Source organism: Genypterus blacodes, unplaced genomic scaffold (assembly GCF_046128005.1).
Source record: "Genypterus blacodes isolate CSIRO-AG114 ecotype Tasmania unplaced genomic scaffold, CSIRO-AGI_Gbla_v1 ptg000003l_1, whole genome shotgun sequence".
NCBI lineage: Eukaryota > Metazoa > Chordata > Actinopteri > Ophidiiformes > Ophidiidae > Genypterus > Genypterus blacodes.
This window is the reverse complement of record NW_027466817.1, coordinates 2,911,829-2,935,324: the sequence shown is the minus strand read 5'-3', so window position 1 is coordinate 2,935,324 and position 23,496 is coordinate 2,911,829. Positions and strand designations below refer to the sequence as shown.

The 23,496-nt window shown below is 41.3% G+C and overlaps 1 protein-coding gene across 1 annotated transcript in view; it reads left to right on the top strand.

Annotated features, from left to right (window-relative positions):
- Positions 1–23,496, top strand: part of LOC142993631 (solute carrier family 12 member 9) — a 52,646-nt gene that overhangs the window by 11,136 nt on the left and 18,014 nt on the right. Inside the window, exons 7-9 of the mRNA XM_076144408.1 lie at positions 12,557–12,714; positions 15,991–16,073; positions 21,804–21,928. Coding sequence (XP_076000523.1) covers positions 12,557–12,714; positions 15,991–16,073; positions 21,804–21,928 — 366 coding nt within the window. The remainder of the gene's footprint in view (positions 1–12,556; positions 12,715–15,990; positions 16,074–21,803; positions 21,929–23,496) is intronic.

Below are 23,496 nucleotides of genomic sequence, written 5' to 3'. Positions count from 1 at the left end.
TCCTGCTAAATTAGCAGTGATCAGTCTGAATAAAAACACAAAATCCCTGCATGGTCCTCAGGCAAAAAAATGAAACACGACTCACGTTTATCTCTCACAGCCAGTTGTTCATTGCAGAAACCCACTTTTCACAATCTCCTTGTTGGCTGTGACATTATTATATTCCACCCTAACATGTGACCTGCAGGCAGCTGTTTTTGTCATTAAGTTATGCAGGAAAGCAACAAACCGAATTATCATGGATTAAAATATGACTGTGTGTATTAAAGTCATCCGTCAGTTACGGTTTCCCCTGTAGCCAATGTGAGGGAGACCCATCACCAGAGAAGAGACCTCAGGGTGACTTCGGCATGTAAGGCGTCTCATTAATATGGGGGTGTCACTCTAAAGAGCTGTCAATAGGTCTTTGTATGTGTGTGTCCGTGATGGAATACACTGTATGCACAGCTGGTTGCAATCCTTTAGCACAGTTGTTTTGTAGGACAGATTGACGTCTCCACTTTCTGTTGCAGCAGCAGGAGTTATCCAACAGGTGGCAGCCACGCTCTTTCACCACCCAGCCATGTCCCTTTTAGAGGGGACGACTCGGGAGTTATAAACTAACCTTTGCATTAGGCTGTTCTAAACTCTAAATTCCCCCTGGCAAATTGTAGTTCAGCATCAAAAGCTTTAAAAGGCAGACTAGCATTTGAAAGTGAATGTCAAGGAGGCGGCTATTAAAAATATCACTTCCTCTTCGCAGCCGCCTGCGTATGTCTGTTTGTGCAGCTTTGCTTGGTATGAGATGGTAATAACTGTGGGTCCTTCATGACTGCAGTGTGTGTAGTCTGAGCTTAAACATGAACTGCATGGCACCACTTCAGGGGGTGGGTGGGGCGATCTTGTAAATCATTCTCAGTATCCTGGATTTGCACTCGTGATAAACATCTTTAAAAGTTTTGTCATGTGTTAAGTTTTAAAATGGAGCGACATGGCTGGTTTGGTTAATAATCTCTTCATGTCAGTACATTTCATTGGATTTTAGAAATGGCAGGCATGATAATGGCTGAAGGCATTCATTCATTACGTGAACAAAGGTTCCACAGGGACATATTTATTCCATGATAGAGTAGTTACCATTTCATCTAGGTCTGAATAAAAAAACAAACAATTCCTTATGACTAAGAAAGCAGTCTAAATATTATTGTTATTCTTACGGTTATCTCTGCTTGTCCGCATGATACGAAGGTTTGCTCTGTTGCCTCTGGAGGAAAAATTGAACAAACTTAGGTAGAGGTGTTTCAGAGTGAGAGCAGCCAGGTGTCACACAGAAGTCAAAGGTGGGGAAACGGGCAGAAACCAAGGAGATCCTCAGTCAACATAATTTTTTTCCCCCTACGTATTTATTATCTATGAATGATGAAATATCCAACAACATAGAAAAGTAGAAATGCAACACTAGAGTACTCATCCAGGATCCATAAAGATGAAACACACACACTCCTAACAACCCACCTGTACTGCTGCCCCAGTGTCGGGTCATTCCGAACGGTCTCTCTCCTTCTCTCTTCCTCTTCCTTATACATGACGGCTATTGAGAGTTTTTCCTTGTCTTCACAGAGAAGTCTTGTCTGGGTGGGGATCGTCTGCTGCTGTAGGCCTGTAAAGCCCTTTTGAGACATAGAATGTGATATTGGGCTATGCAACTAAATTTGTTTGATTTGAATTGACGTATTTTGGTCCAGGCATAAGAGGACTTGGCGAAGGTGTCCTATTAGTTGGAGGTTAACATTGAAGCATCTTAACATAGTTCTGGGAAGGGCTGCAGTGTGCCCTGTCCCTATGAGATAGTAGATGCAGAGATGCTAATGTTGAGTTTTTACAAGCTTAGGATCACATTTTCTGGCTCACAGCAGCAACACTGCAATGAAAATGTAATCCGTTTGCACGTGAAAGCCATTCGACTCGTTTCCAGGTCGCTGTTAATGGAGTTGCTTCAGATTTTGTCTGTTTTTGAGATTATCACTGATGATATGCCAGGATGGTAAGAGCGCTGGTGATGACGGCCGTGCGGGCTGTGGGGTTGTGAGATAGGAAGAATCTATTAACCTTGTGACCAGCTAGCCAGCCATGACAGATTGCCCGTCGTTACTTTATCAAGCTCTTTGGCAAGGCGAGTGTGTGTGTGTGTGTGTGTGTGTGTGTGTGTAATAGCGAATTTGTTGCATGACAAGTCACTCTAGGCACTGTAGCTGTAAGCTTGCAGACTTTCTTTATTTTTCGTAGTGTCTGAATATTAGCCATTGTGCGTGCAAGTCTTTGTGTGTGAAAGAAAATGTGAGTTTGGGTTTTCAGGTTTTGTGACTTTGGTTGACTGACTGTGTGTGTGTGTGTGTGTGCCTGTATTGTGTGTCACTGACCTGTGGGCTAATTTGCCTCACGCTACGAAACCTCTTGTATTAATAACTGACATAATTATATTAATCAAAATCAGCCGAAGTTTCTTTTGTGGTGCTATCTGTAGTGTGTGTGTGTGTGTGTGTGTGTGTGTGTGTGTGTGTGTGTGTGTGTGTGTGTGTGTGTGTGTGTGTGTGTGTGTGTGTGTGTGTGTGTGTGTGTGTGTGTGTGTGTGTGTGTGTGTGTGTGTGTGTGTGTGTGTGTGTGTGTTTCTGTTTGTCACTTTTCAACAGAATCTACGGCTTCTCCTCAGTTTGTACTTTACTCTAAAAAGCTAACCTTACTCCTGCTCTGTCCCCGTCTGTCCTTCAGGATGTTGTCTTTGACTTGTCACAGCTCTGTTTCTCGAACCAATATTTGATCCCCTTGGTCCACTTACATTTCAGTCACATACTTCGATTTTTCTTTTTTTGCTACATTTATTTAGCAAGTTCAGCATTTTGTCTCCCTCTTAAGTACCTTTTGAAGAATTTATCAGGACCCTTGACCCCCTATATACCACCTGAGAATCCTGGTTCCTTGGCAACAGCGGTGTAAGAATCATCAATCAAACCTTTACTCAACGAAAAGCAGCAGTGCTGTGAAGTTAAAGTTCTTTGTTAAAGTAAAACTCCTGCCTTCACAATTTTTGTTTTAAAAGTATGATAGATAGATATACTTACTGACAAAACAAAAGTAATTATGCAGAATTGTACTGAGATGATTGTGAATGAATATTGATACATTAATCCCAAAGCAGCTACTTATTGTTGCTTATCCAGGTGTTGTGTTAGGAGGTTTGTTCTGTATAGACTAGAAATGCATCATGTCTCAGTCGCTGCAGCAAATAAGCTCAATCAATTCCATTCTGAGTCTGAAACCCTTTTCTAAGTTTACTTAAACCATCAGCAACATCACACTTGACTAACAGCATGTTAGGCCTGTGTGATTTCCACCACCCCCGTCTTTGGCAACAAGACTTGAAGACTGTAGGCAATCCAAAAAAAAGAAGCGGAATCTTCCTGGAAGTGGACAAAACTTATGTATATTTTATGAATAGTTTATACATTTTTTACTGGCGGGTAAGGGAACTGGACAAGGCCATATATGTACAAAGTCGAGACACAAGTACAACATTTCAGTGTCGCATGATGGCAATTGACCAGTCCCATCCTTAGTGTCAAGATGTAGTCAATGGACATACACCCTTAAATTAAGAATATGGAACTCTATTCGTGTCATCTTTACCTACAGTACTAAAATAGTTCACAGACTGAGCAATTTCCACACTGTTCTCTGGTAAATGCAAAGAGACTAATAACGCCAGAATCAAATCACCTTCTTGTTTGAAGATTCGTTAAGCATCTCTCATTCCTGAATCTTTAAAGCCCTCGGCTACTATCCACACTCCTTTTGACTCCATCACAGGTTTTCTATCCCTTCCAGTCCGGAGTCTAGCCAGTGTAATGTAACAAGTCCAACAGCCCTCCATCCCTATTCCCCATACCCCACCCCTCCATCCCCTCTGCTGGCACTATCACCTCAGCAGCAGCAGCAGCGTTATTGGCTTCCCTTTTCCTTTCTCTTCTGTCTATCATCCATCCATCCATCTACACAGCCACGCTCTGCCCCTTTGTTATTCACCCTGTATCTCTCCACTGCAGAGATTCTGCTCACTTTTGCCCCCCCCTCTCCCCCCCTGCCACCCACCCCTTGGTTGCTGTCTCTGTTTGTTGCTTTTTTTAGTAGGGGGGGTGTAACAATGGTGACAGCCCAGGCCAACTTTTTAGCAACACATCCTATCTGAATTAAAATGCTGCAGGGATTGCGGCAAGATGGAGGGATGAGCGGCTACAGACAGACAAGAGAAAGGAAGGATTTGGGTGACAGATTTCTATGTTGGATTGTTTTATTTAAAATGTTCTGGCAGCCATTTATTTTCCTCAGTGGCATCTCTTAAAATGTTCATATTTATTATACACGTAAGCAATATCCAAAGCTTAACCTTAGTTTTGACAGATCGTTTTTTGTTTTCTACACAAGATTGGTTTAATGTTTCAATAAGATTAAAGCTTATGTGATGTTGGGCTGTCACAGATGAAAGTTAACAACCGTGAGACGATCATGATGAAAACTTCTGACACTCAATATGACAGAGATACCCATCTTGTGAAGTGTGACTCACAAAGCACAGATAAGGTCACTGTTATCTCATATTGCAGGGGTTTTAGAGAGATTTCAGTGGAGTGTTGCATTGTGCTTAAATGGTATTTACTTCTTAACCCTTTATACTCTTGGATTCAACCTGCTGGAAATCTTGTTATGCTGAGCTTATATTATTACTCAGGATCAAACCCCCCCCGCAGAACTTAGGCTTTGATTGTACTGCATTTGTAGAAGATTAGAGTGAGTTTTTGCAGCCGTGGTCCCTCCAACACGTGCGACGGTTGAGCCACAGCTGTGAGTGCATGGATTGTACCTCTGCATGACATTGTTCTGGAAATTTGATTAGAAATGAACCATATCAGTGGAAAGCTGTGTAGAAATTATCCAACACTGAAATGATTCTGCATTTTGTTGCTTTTTCCTGCAATCATACAAAGCAGTTTCTTGGACTTGCAAGTAGGTAACAACCGCTAGTTTTGGCTGCTCCTCATGTTACATGTTGCTGTTGTGATACACCTGGAAAAATCACCACTGCTCTATGTAAAGGGCCTCTTTAAATGTCTATCAATGAAAAAACTCATAATTGTAACTTTAATAGGCAAGAATAAGGATAATGCCAGCTATTTTTGTTTTAGAGACATTTAAACAGGCTCTTGCAAAGTCTCCAGTGGAAGGCCAGTCCACGATTGCAGAGTTAAAGGCGTTTTAACCTTGAATAACAAAGCAGCTGACACTGTTAATATCCAGCATCAAACTAGATTCCAACATCAAGGGTGAATCAAAGAAAGAATGTAATGAAAACAAGTCGCTGAGTGTTGGTAGGCGATACAACACATAACAGAGTAGCCTGATGACTGAAATTGGAATTGGTGATAAGAAGGAAATGGCATCCATTAAATGAGATGAGGGCATCGTGAATGGTTTGATAAACATTTAGAAATTTGAGCAAGAAGACGGAGGCCAGAAAAAGTGTCTCGCTTCCTTTTTATATTTGGAGAGGGCTAGAAAAGGAAGGAAGGAGAGAGAGGGAGGGAGGGAGGAGACAGTGTACACACAAGCCTTGTTACTTATTGATCCCATTTAATAATCCTTAACCACAGTCGACTCCCCTGAGAGCACTTAGCTCTCCCACTCCCGCCCTCCCTCCTTCTGGCTCTTGCAGACCCCTTTTTCTTTCCCTTTTCTTTTTTGTTTGCCTCTCGCTCTGTGTTACCTCCCTTGCTCTCTGTGTGTGTCTGTGTCGCTTTTCCTCACCCCCTGTGTACTGCAAAATACTCTCTGAGAGTGCCTACAAGACGAAGGTGAAATGAGGCTAAAGACCAACACTAAACCCCAATAGTACAAGCTGGCCAGAAGTTCGGCAAGGTGCATTCGTCGCCAGGGAGCCACCTTTGTCATCTGTTAGAGGCCTGAGTCAATTCGGAGCACATAGGGCCTGATACACACCCCGTAAAGTTACAGATTAAGACCCGGGTGTCCAGTCTGTTTTGTCCCTGACTTTTTGAAGTGTGCACTGAGGATTTTGGAAGTGGCTTTGCTTGCAGTTGGAGTGCTTCTTTGTTTTTCCCTCCTGATATGGGGGAAAATTGAGCTGTAGAACTGACGTATTTTTCATGTCTGCTGAGGTCTTTGTACCTTTTGATGTGCATTCATTCAAATTTGGTTTGGATGATGCACTTTTAAAAAGCAGACAAATTGAGAATTTTGCATAAAACTCTCGAATCCAACATTTTTCTGACAGCACAAATGTGTCACTGGCAGTAATGAAAACCCTCAAGTGCAATGAACATTTTGTTTGGAATTGACAGAAGTATTTACAGCTTTTTTCCTGGGGGTCTCTACAAAGGCCTTAGTTGTACCTTTTTTTGAATACACAAGCTTATTGCTAGTGCACTACCCCCATATGGGATAGACTTGTTTTCTTGTTCTTCCCTTGCCATTTGTACAATTTAGCACTCCAACAGATAAAACAGTCCCTCCAGCTTTTTGAGACTCCACAGAAGTCAATGCCAATTCAACAAAACGCTGTATTGTCCGATATGGTGCATCATTTCCCATTTTGCTGCGTATTTGCAGCATTACTTTAGTTCAACTTCTTCATCTTAACTAGCTTACTATAATATTAGATGTTGATTAGATTGTTGATGAGAAATTGTAAAGCCTATTGACACATCAAAATATAGGTTGTCATATTCTTATTGTTTGTTTGTACTGTAGATCTTTTTAAACATTGTGAATATTGATATAAAAGATCATAAAAGCTGTGATATATGGAGAAAAAAAATTCAGGAAATTGTGGTCGCAACAATCTGAAAAAAATGGTGAAATCCTGGGAAAGCTGATTTGAAAGTAGCTTTAAACATTAGTGTATTGCTGAAGCCAAGGTCAGCAATACAGTGTGCAGCCCTATTCAGTAATGCTCTCTCCATCCATTGTTGCTGACGTATAACTTATTGAGTCTGTATCCTGACCATGTACTGTCACAAGAAAAGTTTGGAGTTCCTTGCCTTCCTTCAGCATCCTATCATTCATACAGAACTTCAAGTACTGTGAGAGCTGTGGAAATTGGAGCAAATGAAGTCGACCATGTGACAGTTGCATCTTATGTCACAAAAAGAGACATTGCGTCTGAACAAACAATACCAGGACCAATATGCTGGTTGGTGTCCCACAGTGTTGTTCCTGAGCAAGGGAGACAGTGGTGACAGACCAATCAGTTGGAGGCATTGGTGCTGTGAGAAGGACATGATCCATCATTAGTGAACACGCTTGTGTTCAAAGCCAGGTGTGTCTCATGGGGCCAGTGTGAAGCATCATTGAAAATACTGTAATTGACCCGATGTCTCTGCAGCGTTTGTCCCGTATTCCACCCAGGCACCTTGCACAACATCACTGCTACTGAACCTGACTTTAGTAATGCTACCTTTGCTTCACATAGAATTTGTTCAAGCACTGTAATGTATCTTAACTATCAGAAACTAGCTTTGCACTTTTATAGCCGATCTGGGGGCATGCATCTGTTCTCCTTTGAGTCCATTGTGTGCCAGTTTGGGCACATCTGTGGAAAAATGTCCTTTCAGTCAAAATATCTTCTTCTCAGTGTCAATGGCCTTAATGCTCTTTCACAGGCTTTTCCAAGCTGGAAAGTGTACAAGTCCGCAGGACCCACTGAATGGATCCAATTTTGGGCTTTCTTTGCATGACAGTGGTTTATATTCCACAACTTGAATCGTGTATATAGATAGTTACAGTCCACAGTGTTTGACCAAAAACGTTAGGATTGCAACTGGATTCAGAAACCTTTTATCCACTCTTGTTGGAAACATGAAATCACGTGTAAAGAAGAGAAATAAACCAGTAATTATGAAATGCTTTTCATGGAAAGATGGCTCAGAGATCAACCCTTTCATCCCACAGTGCATTTCTTCTGCAGTGGGAGTATTGACTTGCACAATGACAATGTCCATATTGCCCGTGGTATAAATGGTCCCATAATGGTGCAATGAGCATAACAATTATGTTAGCCATAAGTAAAAACCATCTCAGTAACAAGGTATGATCCCATTTGAGCATTTATGGGAGATTTTCCTGCAGGTTCATTAAACTAAATGGCCCAGAAGATCACCCAAAAATCATTATGTCACTAGTGATGAGCAGTGACCTCACCCTCTAGGTGTTAAGATGATCAGGATCAAAGCAGAATAAGCACCATCGATCCGGGTATTATTTATGCTCGTGTCAAATAGACACAACAAAACCACACACTCCTTGTCGGCACTTCATTTTTCATCCCATTTGAAAAATAGCAATTAATTAATCCATAATGTTCTACCCAAAGCGCTGGTGAATTATCTGAAGCACAAACACATGAAATGATGGATTAAACAGTGAATACACATGAATACACAAATGAGTGCATGAATAAAAATGGTAAACAAATGAGCTGAAGGGCGGGGGGAGGCTGGGAGGAGCGAGAACAATCGGCCAAACGATCTCTGCAGGCGCCTTTTAGTCATTTAGCTTTGTTTCCTGCTCTTCTAAAGGAGCTCCTCTAATCTGTCACTCGCTCTCTCATGCTTTTGTTCCCCTCTTCATTTGGATGGCAGAGCTCATTTCAGCTGGATGATCTGATCAACAATTACGACCCACACCACACACAGAGGCGTGCACGTGCACACGCAACACTGCCTTGAACATTAATGCGTTGCTGTGGTCTAAAACCCATTAATGTATGAGACGGAGTTAAGAATTGTTGTTCATTCAATAATGGTGCCGATACATGGATGCACAATGCCTCTCTCTCTTTCTCTCTCTTCCTTTCTCTCTCTTCTCTCTCTCTCGCTCTCTCTCTCTCTAGCACATTCACAAACACACACACACACACACACACCCACACCATTCTTCATTGCTGTCACCCAGTTTACAGCGGCTTTGTTTTTGAGAGCCAGTTTGGAAATGTCAAGCTTTTTGAGATTTATTTTGGTCCCGCTGCACGTCGAAGAAATTAATAATCAACCTATAAGTTCTGACTCGCATCATCACTCACACGTTCTCACACCCACACACATACACACAGACACACAGACTTACTTTGAAATTCTTTATCATAATAAGCCTTTTTTAAAAATATATTCTTATTTTCCCTGCGCAAAAACAGAATCAGAGACGCACCTACAGTACGTGGGTTTGTGTATCAGCCCACTTAATAGCATTTGGTGCTATGAATATGTCAGAGCCTCTGATTAAAACAATGGTTCGTAAAGTTTTCACTGCAGTGCCCAAGCTGTAATGCGCACACACACACCAAATAAACAAAGTAGTTGGCATTACCTAATTTCGCGGGTGATGTTAACTTCTCTGCAGAACTTTGTTTAGTTGATTTGTGATGATGTAAAATCTGTGTGTGTGTGTGTGTGTGTGTGTGTGTGTGTGTGTGTGTGTGTGTGTGTGTGTGTGTGTGTGTGTGTGTGTGTGTGTGTGTGTGTGTGTGTGTGTGTGTGTGTGTGTGTGTGTGTGTGTGTGTGTGTGTGTGTGTGTGTGTGTGTGTGTGTGTGTGTGTGTGTGTGTGTGTGTGTGTGTGTGTGTGTGTGTGTGTGTGTGTGTGTGTTTCTGTGTGTGGTCCTTGCTTCTCGGCTCTCTGAAATAATAGTGTGTTCAGATCTTTGGACAGAGTGAACAATACTTAATAGGGCCATGATAATAAGTATTAAAATCACTGGACCTGAAAGAAAACGTGATGAGACTCTTAATTACATGAGCGAGAGAGGCAGAATGGACAGTGGCCCTAGTGGAGATGAAGAGAGAGGGGGAGGACAGAGAGAGAAGACCTGAGAAAAAAAACCCCCACCTGAGTGGGTGTTAAAAACATGATGAGGGAGATGGAGGTAAGGAGGGCGGAGAATAGATAGATTGGATGTATGTGTATGTGTGTCTACATACAAAGAGAGATTGAGATGGATTTAAAAGAGAGAGAGATACTTTTCACTCTAATTCTCCTCTCTCGCTGTGTTGTATTGAAAAGAAGTGGAGAGGGGCCGGCCATAATCATGCACACCCTGCTGTTGGTTTTGTACTCTCCGATCTCTCTTTCTAATATCCACTGCAGCGTCTCCAATACACACGCACAGACACACACACCCAAGTGAGATCCCATCTTTCAGAGCTTCTTCTTCAGGTGCCCTGGCAGACCAATCGCTTTCCTCTCAATCTTTTTCGTCGGACACGCACGTGTTCCGCTCGCACAGCAAATGAGTTTGAAATGACACGCAACCTTTGTGACTGCGTATGATAAAATGATACACTGCTTTAATAGCTGCCGTGACAATGCACGTCGTCTCCTTCCTGTTGTTACATGTGAACATTTTCAAAGCCTTATACAATAACAGTGGCCCTTCTACAGGCTCTTTTAGGTGGCAGGATTGGGATGAAATACAAAAAAAGGCAAATAATGCATTCAAGAAATCATTCAGGCTTCTCACTTAATATAATGGAACAATACCGTTATTGTTAAGGCTTCTTTGGCCTTGGTGGAGGTATGCATAGTTAGTGCCCTTCTTGTTTTTCTTACCTATGTATTTAAGAATACGTGGTGTGAAATATTACAACGCTTAAACTGAGCTGTTTGACACACAGGCTCAATATACAGACTGTAGCCTTCATGTAGGCTGTTTATGACTTTCTGCATTGTTATGTTGTTGTTTAGGTGTTCAGAGTCCTATAACATATAACAATGTCCCCCTGGATTCGGTTCTGTTTGGCAACTCCAAAACAGACGGTGCAGAAGATGATTAGCTTTGTAGGGAGAATGTAGAAGACACAGTAGATTTTCTCACACACGTGTTTTAATAGGACGGTTGAAGAAATGTAAAAGTCTGCATCACAATATAAGACCACCTTTACTGAAGGTTTTACATGGATTTTTAAAAGACGAGACAAGAGAAAGAGACTTATACGGTTTGTCCATATTCTTTGTAGAATATTTCTTTATTGAAGAAAGCATTTGATGTGAGGATGAACATGCAGTTATGAGACATTTTGAAGATTGTTTTTTTTAATACACAGAGGGGGAGAAAGAGAGGGAAGGGGGAAGAAATATTAATGAGGAAATGTGATATATATATATATATGTGGACTAGATGCATAAGGAGGCAAAGAAAGGGTGACCTGAGCCGGTGACTTGTACAGTCGGGTGGTCCTGGTGGTGAATAATGTTATTTCTGATGAATAATTGTGTTCTGCACCAGAGTGATAATAGTGTAGCCCATCTGTCATGGTTCTGTTACACGGGTCCATGTGTGTGACACGTTGGACCATATTCACCATGCATTTGGCTAGCTACAGCTGGTTTATTATGGCTGGTGATGCTGTTGCAGCAAAGGTAATTACATCTTGTTTATGATTTTCCTTTCTTTCAAAAGCAGATGTTAACTTCTTTGCGGTCCTCGATTGTAGGTCATTCTCAGGTGGAGACATTGTCAGCTTGGTAGAGAACATTTGCAAAAGGAGGGAGTGTTCCTGAATAGAATATCGCTTTTCGACCGGAGTACATCATGAGCCTGTAGGTTGATCTCATCTCCTCCTCCTTTATGGGTCAGGTTTCTGATGATGTGGAGCCAACAACTAATCGAAGTCACGCCATCCCTGCAAAAGTTGATATGACTACAAAAGTTCTTTCCATCCTGCTTTTGCTGGCTTCTAGCTCATTCCAGTGCACGTTCGCAACAGCCATTTTTCAAATGCGCCGTCCTTGGTGCTGAAAGCTTTGCTGCATCTTCCTCCTCATATTTCCAAGTTGAGGGACCCTTTTGTATTTCCTTTCCCGACAGACGCAAGAAGCATTAAAATCAACTTGCTGAGGTCGGACTGGTTACCATGATCAGTCTTGGTAAATACCCCCGCTCAACTGAAAACACGCGGCTATGCAGACGTGCGGAGGATAATTTGCGGCATTCCTAGTATATCTAGCCCTTAATTTGATCCCTGCCGCTGTCAGTCGTGTGATGAGTGACGTGTAACTGGATAGTTTCAGTCACACACATGCCACTGTATGATATATTGTCAGCCAGCTGTGAGATGGGCATCACTGTCTTCACGTGATGCGTTGCAAATACACTGCTTTGTTTGGTATGCTTTGATGAGGCGGTCTTAATGGATTTTGGTTTCATCGCATGAACATTTTGTTTTCATGCTTAGTTTCAACATTCCGGCGCGCATTCCACATTCAACAAAACACATTTTCTCAGCAAAGTGCACATATTGCTTGACCTCTTCTAGAAATGAATCCAAACTCTTGTGCAGCTATAGATTGGAATGAAAGACCTCATAGGTCACATAGTACAAATAGTAGACAAGAGACTCTATAACATCTCACCCATCTATGTTTGTTCATTAAGTTTGTTTGTATTTTTTTCCTTTTATCCATGGTCTTGGTCATGGCCTTGTTCTCATATTGATGTCTTTCTTCTCGTCCATACAGCACCCTGCTTCAACGGGATTACAGTTTCCTAAGGGACATCAACATATGGAATCCCTTCGTCATCATTGGTGTTTACTGCTCCACCCTCTCAGCTGCCATGAGTAACCTCATCGGAGCCTCTCGCATCCTGTACGCCCTCGCCAGGGATGACTTGTTCGGTGGGTAACGCATCTAAAATGATTTGTTGGAGCACACCATACATCCCACAAAGACTATCTGTTTCAGCACAGGAGAGGCCCCTGAAAAAAGGTACATGGCAGTACAGTGTTATGTTCACGGCAAATGCAAACTCACAGAATGGCAGTACGGCGGTGAACAATAAAGTTTTATTAACACCAAACATGATAGGCCATGGCACACAGTCTGAACAGAGCGATTGTCTCAGCCCGAGCCCTCACCAGCTTCCCTCCTAACCGATAGCTGGCCCAGGGGAGTGATAGCTCTCAATCACACTTCAGATCCTTAAACCATAAATCACTCCTCCCACTCACAACTGCCAATCACTGTGTGCTACTCTGACATTACACACCAGGTAGCCAAGGCATAGTAACAGAACATCAATACATAACACCAGTAACAGAATACATGATCCTTACCTACCCCCCTGAACCACCATTGCCATTGTGACTATGAATATGGATGAGTTTTATTATATAACTTGAAACTTAGAGCAAGCGGTATGAGATAGTCTAATAGTTTTAGTCTAATAGGCCTTTGTTGCATAAAGATCTCCAATATGTTATAGAATCACAGAACTGGCAAACACACATGAGGAAAACTGCTATGTTGAGCACCATGATATTCACTACTAATAGAGAGATAGTAATAAGTCTTTGTGTGACTTGTCAAGATAGAAAGTAACACTGTCTAAAATGTGACAGGGGCATTGTTGGCAGTAACTGTCGAGTATCTGCCACAGATTATTCCAAGGCGGTCCCGACAGGTTGTTTACACGCTCGTATCACTGATCCTGTTGCTAAATGGCAGTGCAGTAAAGTCTGCTGTCATTACATCACAGTCAGCTGTTTGTTTTTTTAACCACCGTCTCGTGTGTGTCCCTGGAATGCTGCTGCTTTCAAATCACATGGTGCATGCCGTAGCCAAGTTTCTGGTTTGGTTGCTACCATATCAAGATGTTTCTGAACGCTCCTGGATTCTGAGTGTCACTATGTAGCCATGAGAATAATTGTACATCAATTTCAGCTACAGTGAGGAATATTTTAACCCATTTTTGATGATTATTTAGATGCAAATGTGTGTGTGTGATATCTGAAAAATCCAAGATAAGTGTACAGACATTTAAGCCCAGTAGCTCGCTGATCTCCCTTTTTTCTTGCCAATATAAATCCAAACATCTTCTGTGATTTATCCTGCACATTAATGATACATTGTTCACCTCCACCTTCATCTCCATAAGTGTTGGAAAATATGTCGAACTCAGACTGTTAACCTGCTTCACACAGGTCAGCGAGTAATTACATCAATCTGCCTTTGAGAACAACTAATATTTTATACCGATATCGCATGTAAGATCAGTACAGACTATCAGTGTTTGACAAGCTAAATGACTCAGCATTATCTCAACTACACATAGGTTAAAGTTTTGGGTTTGCTTCTTGTTACTATACAGAAATCCCATAAATGTGACTCATCATATATTTATATCTGCAAGATCTTTGCCCGGGCTAAACTCCACCTGTTGGTAGATTACATTCTGTATGTCTGATAGATTTAGAGAAATACAGTACAGACAAAAGTGAACACAATCCTGCAAGAATGTGAGGGGAAAAAAAAACTTTCTTTATCTGCATTCAGGTCTGCACTTACCACAAACTCTCATACATCCAAGTCCCAACATTCTATATATTTAATCGAGATCATTTTTGCGATAACCTGTTAACTTTCACGTTATCTCAAACTCACTCCCGTACACACTCCTGGCTCGTTTCACTATTCTCTTCCCCGGCCCCTCTGTGTGAATCCTTGCTGCCTGGTGCTTTGTCATTATTAATAACTGTGAGCAACTTCCTTTCCCATTCCCTTGATCCTTTGTTAAGTCTATTGCAAATTGATTTGGCCTGTTACCGTCTGTGTGTGTATAGCTGTGTATGTGTGTGTGTCAGGGGAGATGAATGGTCGTATTAGTGCGAGTTCCTCTGAGGAGTGGTCACACGGTGCAGAGGCAGATGACTCGCAGCGACTCCAGTTCAGCGCCGTCTTTTTAGCGTTAAAGTACTTTGATTAATCTATTTAACTGCGAATCAAAGACTGTGGAGCCATAAAAGTGTATGCTGTTCCGGGAGCTTGTATGAATTGATTAGTGTGCACCTGAGTGTTCTTCTTCTTATTGTTGCTGTTTGCAGTGTCTGTTGCAAACATGCACACACCCACTTAGACATTTTTTATGTTGTCTTCTCCTTCTCTCTCTCTCTCTCTAAACTTGCTTATCTCTTACCTTTCCTGGCTTCTCCATTCTCTCCATCACCCGGCTCGCTGTCCTCTGCCATTGATTTGTATTTAGTGTCTCGCTGATTTAATTCCATTCATTTATCTGCTGCAAAATGTAGTCTTACACTTAAATCCTCCCATCCTCCTCTTCCCCCTTCTCCTCCTCCTCCACACCTTCAGTATAACCCTCTTTGTTGTTCATTTGCTCCTCTTATCCTTTTTTATTATGTCTTTTTTTTATGTCTTTGTAGTTGGGTCTTGCCTTCTTTGTAAATCTGTGACCCTCCTATAGTAATTTCCTGAAACAAGAAAATGAATGAATGAATGAATACATGCGACAAAAGGACTAAAGGACTTTGGGATTTGAAGGATAACTCCAATTTGTAAATTGAAGGCCAAAGAAAGTAGTGATAAAACTTATTAAAACCTTTTTTTAAACCTTGGTTAGAAAATTCAGACTGGACAAGATTTAGCTTGTTTCAGATGGTGCAGATATCTGTCATTTGAATGGAGGATTGTGGGAAAAGTGTCAAAATGTCTAGGTCAGCTCTCAATCGATTTCAAGTTTGGGTCAACTTGTGAACTTAATTCATTCCACAACCCAAAAAGCATTCAAACTTTGAGTGAAGCATATTGTAATATTGGGAGCACTGCCATTGAATCTTTACAATTGACTGGCACAGATTCTCCATTAAAACGAAGGAAGATGGCAATCATTCATTGCATTCTCTCTTTGATTAAATCTGCAGCCAATGTGTGCAATGTGAGTCTCACTGCCGTGTTGTGAAGGTCAACTTCTTGCATGATATATGAATGCCAGGAAATTCCATCAAATTAAACAGAATCATTTTCTTTGCAAAGTTGAACATCTTCCAACATAATAGAAATAATGAATCAAATAAGAACTGCTATATATTCACATATGCTTATGATCAGTTCTGCCGCAAAAATAATCAATATTTGCCTTCTCCCTTTTGTCTTTCTAGGTAAGGCGTTGTCGCCGGCGAAGAGGACGTCCCGCAGCGGAAACCCCTGGGTCTCTGTGCTCATCTCCTGGTTTCTTGTTCAGGTAAGTGAAGGGAAAAACGAGGAATGGAATGATTGAGACGCTTGACTCACAACTGTAAAATGTTTAAACCATGACGTCTGAAGCAAGTTTGATGAGCTGTAGCTTAGAAGAATGAACCATCAGGAAAACGTATGTGATACAGGCTCACAGCCAAAACAACTTACCTTTAGTCCATTAATTGGGTTTCTTTTTAGGTGATTAGCCAGTTTAACTATCAAGACTCTAAAACTAGGACTAAAGGTGACACAGCCAACATAGAAAATACATTTAAACTACCTTTTCACAGCATCTGGCTGGAATAAATGTTGGCTGAAAGAGGAGAACGGTGTAGACTGTAGCAGTGACGTCTTTCCTGTGTTCAATTCCGGAATTTCTTTCCAAAATTGTTCTTTGCACTTTACCCCTAAATTCTATGTATAAAATATGATATGTAATTAAATATGTAAAACAATATGAAGGTCAAACCTGCAGATATGCATACAGTCACAGTTATTAAGCTCTGTATGAACACGGTAATGTTTTTAAAAAAACTCCATCACTGGGAAATTGGGCACAGGTGCATCTAGAAAGATCTACAATGATTTAATAATGGAGCTCTGGTTGTTGTCACATTCTCACAGTCCTCTCACAGCCAGAGCAGCCATCCTTCTTTTGGACGATCACATGGGTTTTGTTATTTATGCCCCACAGAGAGTCATTATCACCCGAGCTCATCAGCATGGATATCTTAATCATCATCATAAAACTTTGGAAAAGAAATCGATTACGGTTTAGAGTATAGTATGATTATTACAAAGTGCTTCAAGGTGAAGGATCAAATAAATACAACATAAACACCAGGAAATAAAATGCCAGTGTAAGACTTTATATTTATCTTGAAATCAGATTCTTTATCTTGTAAATTCACTGTATAACAGTGCCGTGGACATCATGTTCCTCTATGTGTATAACTGTAGAAGATGTGCAAAAACCATATAACCATATCTCAGACCGACATTAGTGGTAGTTTCGTGTTTGATTCACACTATGTTTTTACAAAAAAGTGAATCCCCTGTTTGATCAGATATTTGTTAGATCCAGACTCCCAGATTCCTCATTAAAGAAAATGCAACAGTAGCTACAGACAATTAAAACAATTTTGGTGAAATCCATCAGGGTTAGATTCAAGCAATACACAAGAAAGAAGGGAAACACTTCAAACAAGCGTCTGTTATTTCTGGTCAACGATGAGTTAGTGCCATGAACATGCAGGTCGACTCTGTACAAATTTGTCTGTGAAAGGCTGTGGAACAAAGCCTGCCTTATGTCCTGCTGTGCAAACTGTGTGATCTTCTTGCCTCAGACAGTTCAACCCAAAAGATGTCTTATTTAAGAATAGTATCAATTCAATCGTAGAAGGAAACGTTTGCTTTGGAAAGTTTGTCATCCTCACTTGAAGTGTTTCCCCACCTGTATCATTTATGCAAACCTCTCCCGCGATTGCTGGAGTAATTTGTCTTCTTGACTATTGTTTGCCAAAATAGCTTCAGGGAGGTCAAGGAAGTCCCCAACGAAAAGAAAACCTTAATTTGCTATTGAATTTTTTGAACTAAATTAGATTTTGAAAAGGAGCACATTACAAGGGTTTTCTTTTGGGTTTATTTTCAAATAGGGTTGATTTTGAGCATGCAATGTTTTAATGGGCAACAAAAAATTGATGTGCTTCTTCTCCCCCATTCTACAACACCACTATTCACACTGACTGAAAACGGATCATTTTTATATTCTGTCCCAGGTTGTGAAACGGACACTTTGCCAAACACTGACTTAAATGAAGTTGACATGAGAGCGATGCTGATAACGTGAAATTTTGAATCGTCCAGTGCAGTCAGTGGTCCCAGTAGTAGAGCAGATGTATGTTTAAATTGTAAAATCATGTCAAATGGAGTTCTGGGGAAGTATATGGGCTATATCAATGTCATTGATAAGAAGGAAACTTGCATACTTTTTCCCCACACAGAAACAGGTCAACAGTAAACTAGCATTCACCATCTGTTCCACTCATCACACAACTATCAGTGATTTGACCCAAAACGCAGTCTGTCAAAGTAAGCTTGAAAGTAGTTTAAAGTTGAAACATCAGATGCATCATTTCGACCAGAGTTTGTCAAAATCGTTTGTCTTGGAGAACAAACTATGATTGCACAAACAGACAGAGACTGATCCATAGGCCAGAAATAGCATAGAATAGTACAATGTAACAACTGTCATTTTTTACTTCAACCACTGTTGGCATAAATCAGCTTGTAGTGTTTTTTCGTCTTTGTGCCGTCTAAGTAGAGGAGAGCAGTCAATTTAGACCGAGGAGGAAATATTGGCTGAAGGCAGGACAGAGAAAAATACAAAGAGGAGGGGGGAGGAGGGGGAGGAGGGTCTGAGGAGCAAAGGGGCCTGACTATCTCATCATTATCAGAGGTGTGTGTGAAAGGCTGAATGACTCGTCATCCTCCTCTCAGTCTTTCTCCCCCTCTCTCTCTCTCTCTCTCTCTCTTTGTGTGTGTGTGCGTGCGCGTGCGCGCGTGTTTCTCCCTCGTCCTTTTCTCTTCATTCCTCACCACTCTCCAGGAGTACAGAAAGAGCAATTATAGGGAAATCGTTAGCTGTGCCACCGCCGCCATCAGATCATTGACTCTCTCGTCCTCTTTCTCTCTGTGTCTTCTTCTGCCATTTGAATGATTCACTGATGACAAAAGTCTGATTGTAATCTCACCTTTAACAGCCTCACACATTGGCGGATTGAAAGGGGGGGGGGTGTAGAGGCGCAGAGGCCAAGGCTTTAGATTTTATTGGACTTTAGAGCAGAGGTAAAGCGACTGGATTGAAAGATCTAACAGGAGAACGGAAGGGGATAGTTGAGGTGACAGCCTGATGGGAAACACAGGCCTTGTACATAATGACACTGACAATTAAGAATACAAAAATACATGACTCCTGAGCAAATTTCTAGGTTGCGTTTCGATCAAATCAGCATCCTCTTTAAAAAAAAACACAAAAGAACTGGCTACGCTGTCTCTGCATTTAAGCTCACACACATTCCAGATTAAACAGTCAGTGATACCTGTAACCTCAAGGCATTTGTAGAACAGCACCGACACTGTAGTCCAAAGTATTACTCAGCCCCCTCCACTACATTCCTTTTTATTTAATAAAAGTGTCAGTTGAGCGTACTTACTTTACTGAAATTTATGGCAATTTATGCATGCTGCTTTCCAGTAAAACATTATCTTACATCTCCACGGAAAATATACCCACAAAAGATTTATTGCAGACACACACACACACACACAGACACACACACACACACACACACACACACACACACACACACACACACACACGCACACACGCTGTGCACTGTGACAGCAGTTGTCCGTGCGCGCCTGTGCCTGAGTTAATGGCTAATTACTGCTCTCGTAGCGCCGGCTCCCTGGGGGGAGTGCTGGAGAGACACCCACTGGCTTTGACTGCCAGAGGTCAGAGATACTCTCTCGCCCACTCTCTCGCTCTCACTCTCTGTCTCTGTTCTGTCTTGCCCCTGCCCTTTTTTCCCCTCGCTCATCTTTTCCTCTATTCATCTCTCTGTCCCCTTCTTTATCGCCATCGCTCCCTCGGTTCGCCTGTGTCATTGCCTCGCTCTCTTTCGGACTGCCTGTCAATAATGTGGCATCATTAATCTCAATTTTCCATCATTATTTCCTCTCCTCTTTCTCCCCTTCAGCTTACCTCTGCCTCATGGTCAAAAAGTTAGGAATCAGAGTCGCTACTGTCTCCCATAAATTCCAATGATACAATTTGCCCGCAAGCTTGAGACAAAATACTTCAGTCCAGGGGATCTTCTTTTTTTTGTATGGTAAAATTTTACAGTTAAAAGTTTTTATATTGTAGTTGAAAAGAGATGGCCTTACTGTGTATGTCCTTAGAAATGATACCTCCTTGTTCTGAGCAATCACTTGAAGCTACTTGCATCCTCAATGATTCAGAGATTAGAAAAGACTGAGCTGATGGTGATTGAAAAGTGCACAGACAGGATGTTTTGTTCGATGCTTCATATTGGGCGAAGTCCAAGTCGTGTCTGTGCACTTTTCATGTCTTCACTGCACACAGCTGATTTGATTTCCGACTGACTTAGTGGCATCTGTCTATAGGTATACCCTACCCCTTAGTTTAAAGTCATGGCATCCTACATGATGTATGATTGTGTACAGTACAAATCATTTTCCTCTTCAGAACCAGTTGAAAATAGTGGGAATGAAAATGGTCTCTGGCTGAAGAATACAGCTTACTGAGGAACATAAGCGTAACACTTCAAATACCTAATTACAATCAAGTCTATGCTGAAATATGTATTGAGAAGAAAAATCCTTGGTATCCTACTATAATTGGAGCTGTTTTTATGTGTGTCTGTGCATGCCTTTGTTTGTACTCTGCTCTGCTGTCATGGGTGGGCGATGTTCCATAAGGTGCCATAAGCCCTCAGCTAAGTATCAAGCCCTCCTTATCCAGGAATGGTACTTCTCCGCACGCTTTAAGTCACAGCCCCCTTAAGGTTTGATTTGCACAAAAAGTGAAATGACTTTAAAGACTGAACTTTGTGTGTGTGTCTGTGGCCGGGATACAACATATACATCAAAGCTTATGCTGTGATTGTAAGACATAATTATGAACAGTCAGTACTAATTCTAACCTAATGGTTGATTTAACTGAACAAAATCTGCAACCAGCAATGGATCATGTGAATACACCTGAATATGACCATCATACATGATTAGTGAAGGCTCCTCTTAAACAAAATATAAGGATGTTTAGCTCTGGAAGCATAATCTTTACGGTGTGCAGGCAATGGTTTATTCCACTTCCTGTATTCCGTCTCTCTGCACTCCTTGATTCTTGCCTACATTGGTAATCAATTGGGGTCGCCATCATTTAGGACACTTTTTCCCCTCAATGTGACACATATTTGACTGACTTGGGCTGCTGGTTTAAGCCAAAAGCTCCCTGATTCTCACTGAAATAGTCCACCCACAACCAAAAGCTCCATTGGATGTGACTCCAAACATTAAAAACACAATAGCCCATGAACACAGCTCCACATGGCTTTTTGTGTGTGCTTGTTAACTCCTATGCACTGGAGTGTTACTTGGACTGATTGTGTAGCTTTTGTGCTCTAAGCCAGTGTGCTCAACTGCACAAAATTGAAACTGTATTTTTTTTTAAATAACATTAAGGAGATGGATTTTTTCAAAAACATGTAACTATGATTTTCAGCATATTACTGAAGAGATAACGGGGGAACACAAGCTTTCTATGTTCAATGTGTTTAATTACACCTCTACTAATATTGTGTCACTTATTTTATTGATGCACCTGGGGTCTTGCCTCTAACTAGGTGGGGTGACAGCATGTGTCAACTATACAGCACCCAGGATATCACCTTAATGAAAACAAAATAATAGCCCCTATAGTAATCCCTGTAGACACATCAAATGCATTTTGTCTTGCCTCATAATAGTGCAGGTTACTTAGCACAAAAACATAGCTAACTTGTTACATACTGTGTAAAATAGGATCAGACTGTAAGAGATTATATGGCCTAGAATAAAGGATTAAAATGCAGTGTCTGTCTCCAGCAAGAGAATTTGTTCTTTTGGATTGTAATCCTTTTTTCTTCTTGTCTTTTGTTTTGTTCTGTAGCTGGTGTTGTTTTCAGGGAAGCTCAACACCATCGCCAGTATTGTAACCATTTTCTTCCTGTTGGTCTACGCGGCTGTGGACTTGGCCTGTCTGGCTCTGGAATGGGCCTCTGCACCGAATTTCAGGTAAGACCCAGATTTGGAACGTGACAGTTGGACGTACAGATGAATATTTGCACTTAAATTACAGTCAGGCAGACGCTCATGCAGGCATGTAGGTGAGCGTTTACCAGTATGCGCACACACACACACACACAAATGCACACAATCATCGGGAATGGTGTTCTATGTGTGGGACAGCTGGGAATTGACGGCTCTGGTGCGCTTCCTTTTTCCTCACTTGGTGTCTTCTTTCTATCTTTTGCTTTTTATGTGTCTGTGTGTGTATGGGGGGAGGGTGTCTTTGCCAGCTGGATGCTGCTATGGCGAGTGTACTAATTAAAAGACATAAAACTGGCCACTGCTTATGGCCCCATATTGGAGAGGGACTGACAATAAAACTGTGCGTATGTGTTCATTTTTGTGGGGAGCACAGCCTGAACTGGAGGCTTGCGTAACGTTGCGTGGAGATGCTTACAGATTTTAATTTACAGTGTTTGTGCGTGTGCATCGGTGTGTGCTGGTTGTATTCCTGGGACACTTGCAATGAAGCTGATTTACAAAGACCCCCCTCAAGCCAAACTCGCATCGTACAAGCATTACCTGAGGACAGGGCACTGTACTGTCTGTAGCTCATTGGACAGATGATGGTATCACTGCTCGTGTTTGGCATTTGTTTCACACTAGAGCTTATTATGATTTGTTCTGCATTTTACGTTTGGTTTAATTCAATTCTGCACCACCTAACTTAATTCATAAATGACAAGTTAGTTAGAGAAGTTGGAGGCATGTCCCCTCCTGACACTGTAGTACGTTTTGCAACAGGATAACTGCTACCTTCTGATTCGTCATAGAAGCGAGAACCTTTTAAACATCATGTATCACTTTATTGTTATGACAGATTGCCTGCAGCGTTGCATTTAGTGTTATGGATTCCTCTGCAGTGAAAGGCGAATGCGAGTTGTAAGACATGTGATAACATTCGCACTTTCCAACATGAAGGACAAATCAGTCAAGTCTAATAGATATCAGAACATAATAATAAACAGTGCTGTGGAGACAATAGGAGGTAATTGTCAATTCAAAAGAGGAGGAAGGAGAAGAGAAGCTTTCCCACTTACTGACATTGTGGGGGCATCTTCCTTTCTTTAAAAAAAAATAACAACAGAATGATGAAGGTCACCTAAAACGGAAAACTTGGAAATTATTTCCAGTTAGTTAGCTAGGTAGCCACTGTAAACAAATAAAAAATTACTTTGTGAATATAATTTGGGATCAACCCCTGAACAATACCAATAAGTACATACATTTGAAAAATCAAAATTCAGGCTGGAGTTTAATTTTGATACCAATTCCTGTTTCACATATTAGAGGGACAATGGACCAGCATCCCAAAAGAGTGCAACCTTAAATCATGTCTACTTTATATTGAAAGTGATAGAAACACCTTAGGGAGGATTAAAACAAATAATGATATGACTTTTAATGGACTCTTTAGATAAGTAAGTAAACAGCTCTTAAAACTTTCAACACCACTTATAATGAAAAATATATTACTGCAGGATGCAACTGTCATTTGGAATTACAGCCCATTT